General features: G+C 39.2%; 1 protein-coding gene across 1 annotated transcript in view; it reads left to right on the plus strand.

Moving 5' to 3' along the window:
• The first annotated feature begins 3,583 nt into the window (after positions 1–3,583).
• The window catches only part of LOC101303670, a 3,910-nt gene continuing 458 nt past the window's right edge, over positions 3,584–7,035 (plus strand). The window contains exons 1-6 of the mRNA XM_004310228.1: positions 3,584–3,979; positions 4,053–4,134; positions 4,600–5,474; positions 6,003–6,062; positions 6,662–6,787; positions 6,948–7,031. Of these exons, the coding sequence (XP_004310276.1) occupies positions 3,584–3,979; positions 4,053–4,134; positions 4,600–5,474; positions 6,003–6,062; positions 6,662–6,787; positions 6,948–7,031 (1,623 nt within the window). The remainder of the gene's footprint in view (positions 3,980–4,052; positions 4,135–4,599; positions 5,475–6,002; positions 6,063–6,661; positions 6,788–6,947; positions 7,032–7,035) is intronic.

The following is a 7,035-nucleotide window of genomic DNA, read 5'->3' on the forward strand; positions in this document are numbered from 1 at the left end:
CAGCGGCGGCCGGAGGCCAAATCCGGCGACCTCCAAAACCTATGAAATTTTGACAGAACGATCACCTCATCATGCTCTACAACTTTCATGACCAGCACAACACCCAATTCCAAGCCTAACTAGGCTAATCGAACGAAAACAACTCAAAAAGCCCTAGAGCTTCCACTCACCGGTTCTCCTTACCTAGACCACGAGAGGGCGAGCTCTTTGGAGGGGTTGCTGCACGGGAGGAGAGCTTTCTTTTGAGCCAAGAATCGCCGGCTTTGGCGGCCGGAGGAGGGAGCTCCGGCGATGGAGAGCTACGGCAGTCGGACCCGTTCGAGCTAGATTCCACTCGATCGGCGGCGCTAGGGGGGCTGTCACCGGTCCAGGAAGGTGGCTGGGTTGATGGCCTACCGAACGGGACCGGTGCGGCGGCGGTTGGTGGCCGGACGGCGGCGGGCAGCCAAGAAGAAACCGGCGGGGAGAGAGAGGCTCGGGTGCGGGAAACCGGGAGAGAGAGAGAGAGAGAAAAAGGGCTGGGCTTTGACCACCCGTTGGCCCGGTCCAACCTTCTTATACCACCCAAATCCAGAAATAAAACACCCCGAAAAAATAATACCCGAATAAAAATTACCTTTTACTAGCTAATATTTACCATTTTTACCGTTGTCATATTTTCTCCCACGAATAACTCCCCGAAATTAATCGTCCCTCAAAACACCTCTAGGGACCGATTAAACTATTACCTCAATGACGGAGACGGTAAAATTCTTATTATAACCAAGCTAGTAAATAAGGTAAAAATTTAAGGGTCGGGATGTGACAGGACCTCTCCATGACGGACCAGGTTATCAATACATCATTTCATATGGAACTGCTGAGTCAAGCCAGTCTTCAGAAAGAATCAAGCCAAGAATAGATCAAGGATGGGATGAGTTTTCAGACCATTCTAAAAAAGATACAGATCAGTCTGTTACTTCTGAGGAAGAAAAGCTCGCACAAGAGTTCTTGCTGTGTCCGAAAGGAACAACCTCAATTGATCGGTCTCAGGGTAAAAGACCGGCTAGCCCGTCTCAAACGGCAGACGGTAAAGGCATATCAAGTCCGTTGATAGCTGCTGCTTTGCCAAAAAGCAGAAATGCCTCTTTTAAGGCAATCAAATCACCTCTTGTCACTGGAAAGAAAGTTATTCATGATCAACCTCTGAAGATCTTTCAGAGACCTGTTTTCAGGACAGAAAGGCTTCTACCATTTAAGTAGAAGATTATTATTGATAATATTCTGTATTCATTTTATGAAGAGAATGAAGCTCATTTGCTCCAAACACTTAAAGCTTTAACAGAAGAATTGTATGGATTCCATACAAAAGATACAGGAATACCAGCAGAAAATCAAGCAGAAAATTCTAAGGTTGTTTACCTTGAAAATCCTAAAAGTGCTAAAATTCCAATACTAGCACTAAAAAAATTTGAATGGTATAAGTTTCATAATCTCCTAGGAGAAGGCAAAGATGTTCTTCCAAGAACATTATCAGTAATCTCTGGCCCATATTATGGGAGATACTTAGTTGATGTTCAAGCAGAACATCCCCAGAAGCACAAGTTGTGGCTTGTAGAAAATGGTTTTGTTCATAACCTTTGGACAAAAACTAATGAAGATTTGAACGGATTTCCAGCCATAATAACTGAAACTGTCAAGAACATTAGGCCTGATGGATGTATTTTGAGATTAAAATTTATCTCTACTCCCCCAGAATGGACGGTAGTAGATGGACAAACAAATTATATCTCTCCTTATCATTTTTTCAGGTTAATCCAAAGACCAGTTCAGAAACCAGCCGTTGCAGGTGGCAATGGTAGACCCAATCAAAGCATCCCATGGATGAAGGCTATGGCAATAGCTATTAACAAATATGTGGTCTTAAGAGACTATGATTCCAGCCTTTTGGCAAGTGGAGAAAAAATAATGGTCACTTGCTATAATCACCCTCTACCAAAGAACTGTGACTTTTTCACAGCTCTTATGAGAAAAGAAGTTGATTACACTCTGGCTACCACCACATGGCTACAAAAAGTTGAGAAAAATGAAAAGTATAAGGTTTCTTATCCTTTTGATTCATGCCTGGATGGTGAAGAAGATGACATTGCATGTGATTGGGAAAACAGTGCTCCCAACTCCTCAGCAGGATATGATGAAGATCCGGAAGAATATCACAACATAGTAAATATGTTGGATAAATGAGCGGTTGCGGACGCATCAGGACAAGCAACTTTTTCTTTTGTTAAAAGTTAGTGGCAGCTGACGCATAAAGAAAAACGACTTTACTTTTCCAAAAGTAAAGTTATCAAAATAAGATACCTCCTGTCCCCCACTACGTATAAGATAAGATACCTCTTGTCCCCCACTACGTATAAGTGTTTTTAATTCCAGTTTAGAGTCCGCTCCCTATAAAAGGAGCTTTAGGCGTCTTTGAGAAGGCATGGATCAGAAACTCAAGATAGAAGTTCTCTCAACCTTTCTCAAGAAGTAAGATAGCCAGAAAACAGTTGTCTAGTATAGTGTGAGAATAATAGAGTGTTTATTGTGTGGTGTGCTGTAATCATCTGGTAAGAAGTGTTGTATATACAAGTAAGTATCTATCTTGTAATCATGAGTAGCTAAACAGCCTTTAGCTGTTTACCTGAGAGCGAGGCTCTAGATTGTATATTTGTTTTTATGTTTGAATAAATGAATTCTAGCTTGTGCCCTATAATCCGGCACAAAAATAGCAATAATTAAGTTTGATTGTTAGTATGTTTTGTTTTTACTTTGCTAGTAAGTACTAAGAAGTTTTACTAGACTAAGGCAGCAGTGATTCCGCTAAGTTAAGTAACCAGAAAGACAAGGTGTCGTTAGGTGAAAAAATGGAATATTGAAGGCTAGTTCTTAGGACAGTAATTCTTAGACTTATTTGGTAAAAAAGTAAAGTAAAAAAAAAAAAAAAAAAAAAAGGACTAAACTGTACAAGTGAAATTGTTGTTGATTGATTTGTTAATTGAAATTTTGTCAGGTAGTGTTTTGTATTTCTCCCTATTGTATTAACTCGGATTGAGAATTTGTTCAACCCACCCTAAAAAATAAAGTGCATTTGCTTTTCTGGAGTAAGGGGATGACGAGGAAGTAATTTACACTTGCCAATCATTGATTGACACGTACTCCAGACAAACAAAGTACTCAGAGTATCGAGTACATTCCAAAACTCACCGTTTATTCTCCTCCATTCGTTTTATTTCTTTTCATATTTATTTTTCTTTTTGTACGTAGAAGTAAATTTTCTCGGTGTACATGAACAGAAAGATGAAATAATTGAGTCAGGCAGCTTGACTTGTCATATGGTCACCGAACTGCAGCGCATTATCACTTTTGTACTCGGAAAAGAAAGGCTGCAGAAGTTAATCATCAATTCAAGGAGGCTACAGGAGTACGGGATCTCACAGTTCAGATGGATCGTCTTCAAAGCTAGCTGGTCTTAAGTCTCAACCAAGCAGCAGCAGCACTCGAGGTTGGTGAAGTTTAGATTCGAAAATAATTACATTATAACTTGGTTTGGTTTGTTGTAAGTATGGCTCTAAATTTTGTTGGTGGTATACCTTTTCAACTTCTGTATGATGGGGTTAAGCTGGGGATTCGCAAATCTAGGAAGTTTAGAATCCAGCTCCAAAACCTTCAAATAACGCTTGATGGTTTACAACCTTACATCATCCAAGGGATAGAAGATAATAATGTTCGACTTAATCTCCCAACCGAGATAATACAAAGCCTCAGAACAAAAATGTTGGAGGGTAAAGAGCTGGTGGATATGGTGTTGAAGCTTAGCATGTGGAACATCCGCATCTGGGGCAACTGCTATAATTGTTTAGGGCCTGATTGGGCAGAACAACTAAGTGAGTTGGATAGATCTCTTAGAGTACTGATAGCCCAACTAGAAATGGAGGCAAAGAAAAACATCACCGATCTCGTAAGTTTGGAAATTGCTAACAAGGACAAACTGTTAGAAGATGATTAAGATCATGCTTATGTCTTAATTGAAGGGTAGTGGCTTCCAGCTGTCAAGCAAGTTGTGGCTTCTCTCTGCTTATGTGGCTTTTCCTTCAGATATTTTCTTTTTATGCTGTAATAGTTGTTAGTATAAATAGGTTTTTGGGTTGTAATAATTCTACTTGACAATTCTGCATTTTATAAAAAAACACAGAGAAAGTTGCTTCAAGTTTTCTTCCTCTGCCTCTCGGTGTTCTTCATTTTCATAACTAGATTTTGCTAGTGTGATCATGAATGCCATGTTATCAATGTTGAGATATAAATCCCACATCGGGACTATGAGACATTGCTTGTGGGTTTATAAAGGTTTGGGCCACTCCATCTATTGCCAATTGGTTTTGGATGTGAACCCCAGATTATTTTATCATGGTTTCAGAGCGGGTTACCCACATCCACGTGTGAAGCCTAATGACTACACGCACTCCACGTCACCCAAATGTTGTCTACGTGTTAAGCTTGAAGATTCGCCATACGTGCGGGGGCGTGTTGAGATATAAACCCCACATTAGGAATATGAGACCTTGTATGTGGGTTTATAAGGGTTTGTGCCACTTCATCTGTTGCCAATTGGTTTGGCAAGCAATAGGGAGAATTGCTTACAGCCACTGACAGAAGAGATAGCTAAATACAACAGGATATTGCATCTTCCAAAGGAAGAAGTGAAAAATCTTATTAAACAATTAAAGAATGGTGCGGAACTCGTTCGCAAATGCTCCAAGATTCGCAAGCGGGCCAATTACAAAAAGAACGAGCACATCACCAAAATTCTGAGTTTGAACAACTCTCTTCAAAGGCTCATCATTCGACTCAAAGTGCAAGTGGAAAAGAGTGTGAAGGAGACTTCGGATTCAGCAGACAAAATAGAGGCGGTGATCAAGAACATTGAAGCTGGAGGTGTAGAACAAATTGATGATCTTGGAGGTAAAGGTCACAGTCCAGTAGAACCTGGATCACCTGCTGTTATACGGGACGTACCACAAGTCAACATGGAGGTTTCAAGGGATGTGATTAAGGAGGCATTGGTGGATTCAGCAAAGATTCTTATAGATCAGAAGGGGGTGAAGTCCAATGAACGGAGTGATGTGGTACAAGATCAAATGGAAACTGCAGCTGGATTAGATGTACTGAGTTTGCAGGGATCGACGGATGTGGAGACATTGTGTTCAACTCTTGTTGATTCAGCATTAAAGTGTGCAACAAATATAGACAAGATGGCAGTCGACAAAAATGAAGGAAGTGGTAGTCCAATTGAAATTGCAGTAGCTGCTGAAACTGAACCTCCTTCCCCTACAGTTCGGGATGTGCCGAGGAATGTTAAAAAGGTAACAGCTGAACCTCATTGTTCATCGCCAGCAGTTGGGATGAGATTGGGTTCGACAAACAGGACAAAGGTCAAACAACCCGATAAGGAAGAGGTAATTATGTAGGGCATGCATTACAATCAATGTGATTTTTTTTTCTCCAAAGCACCACGTATGCATTCTCAAAAAAAAAAATATGCACGTATGAACTGAAATTAGACTACTAGTCTACTACTACATTTTTTTTTTTTANCTTTTTAAAATTAACTTGGCCAGGTTTTTACTCAAGATTGTAATATTATATATTCTAGTGACATAAATCTCTGTTTTGCAAGACATCATATGATATGTTCGGTTCTTGTATGTCTTATGTTCGATTCTTGTAAATTGTTAGTCAATTATTATATAACAAAAGAAAAAAGACGAATTCGAACCTGGCCAAAATATAAAAAAGTATGGTTAGAATAACTAATACTACTTTGTGACGACTCATGTGATAACTACACAATAATCCCCTTATGGTAATAAGGTCTTTATTCGAGTGTGTATATTAAATAATTAACATGTATCATATGGTAATTGTAGAACGTGCATGTATTGTACACATATACTTACATTTCTCCTAATTAAATACATATACAGGAAGCAGTGTTAGAGCATCTCAAATCGAGAGCGAATGCTATGATGACACTTCTGAAGAAAGTAAGTCCTAAATAGCTAGAAATAGATGCATTGCTTGTTGATAGAATTAGAAATAGATGCATTGCTTGTTGATAGAATTAGATGCATAATGGATAACTTTTAATGTAAAATAAAATAAAATATGAGTTACAATTTTTTTTTTTTTTAGGGAAATGGAGATAGTTTTAGTTGGCATAGCCAATATGACCGGTAGCACATGGTCAAGCGGGAGATAGAACTCCTATACAAGCTCTAAGAGCCCTTATTTGACTAATCTAGTACGAAAGCTAAAGTCTAAAAACGCGGACGATCCAATACTACAAAACTAGAGTCCCAAAAGACAGACAATGCAATACTACAACTGAAAAAAACATAAGACCTCTACGCCTATACAACTGTAGTGCAAAGCATCTGTTCTGTAAATGAGAAAATAGCTTTTGAGTTAGAGTAGGAGGCATCTTGGCCCTTGGTTAAAATGGAACGGTGGTGATCGTTTTATTAGGCAATATTAGGAGAGGCTTATTAGGAGAGGATCCGGATCCAGACCGATAATATGATCAAAATTTCTTCTAAGAGCTGATTTATTATTTTTCCCAATTAACAGTTACTTGTGCGCGCAGTGGTTTGGTAGGAACAATAGCTGTGGGAAAAGAAAGAAGGGAAATGTCGTTCTCTGGATAATACCTTCCAATTGTAACAAGGAAAGCAAAGTGTCGACATTTTGTTCATGTATCAAACCATTTCAGGTGTTTATAGTTTTCTTTTGCTTTATAGTTTTTCATTCTTCCTCTGAAGTCTAAAAGATCTATATGGCTCAGTGCTTTGCTATTCCACTTTGATCGTACTCTTGATCTCTCTCGATCATTTAATTTATTTAGTTTATATCTTGATACATTATATATGCAGAAACACAGTGAGGAAACAGAAATGATCATGCAAGTGCCTTTTCCGTACGAATGCATTGACAACATCATCTCACTGACCACTCCTGCAG

The sequence above is a fragment of the Fragaria vesca genome, unplaced genomic scaffold, assembly GCF_000184155.1.
Source record: "Fragaria vesca subsp. vesca unplaced genomic scaffold, FraVesHawaii_1.0 scf0513167, whole genome shotgun sequence".
NCBI lineage: Eukaryota > Viridiplantae > Streptophyta > Magnoliopsida > Rosales > Rosaceae > Fragaria > Fragaria vesca.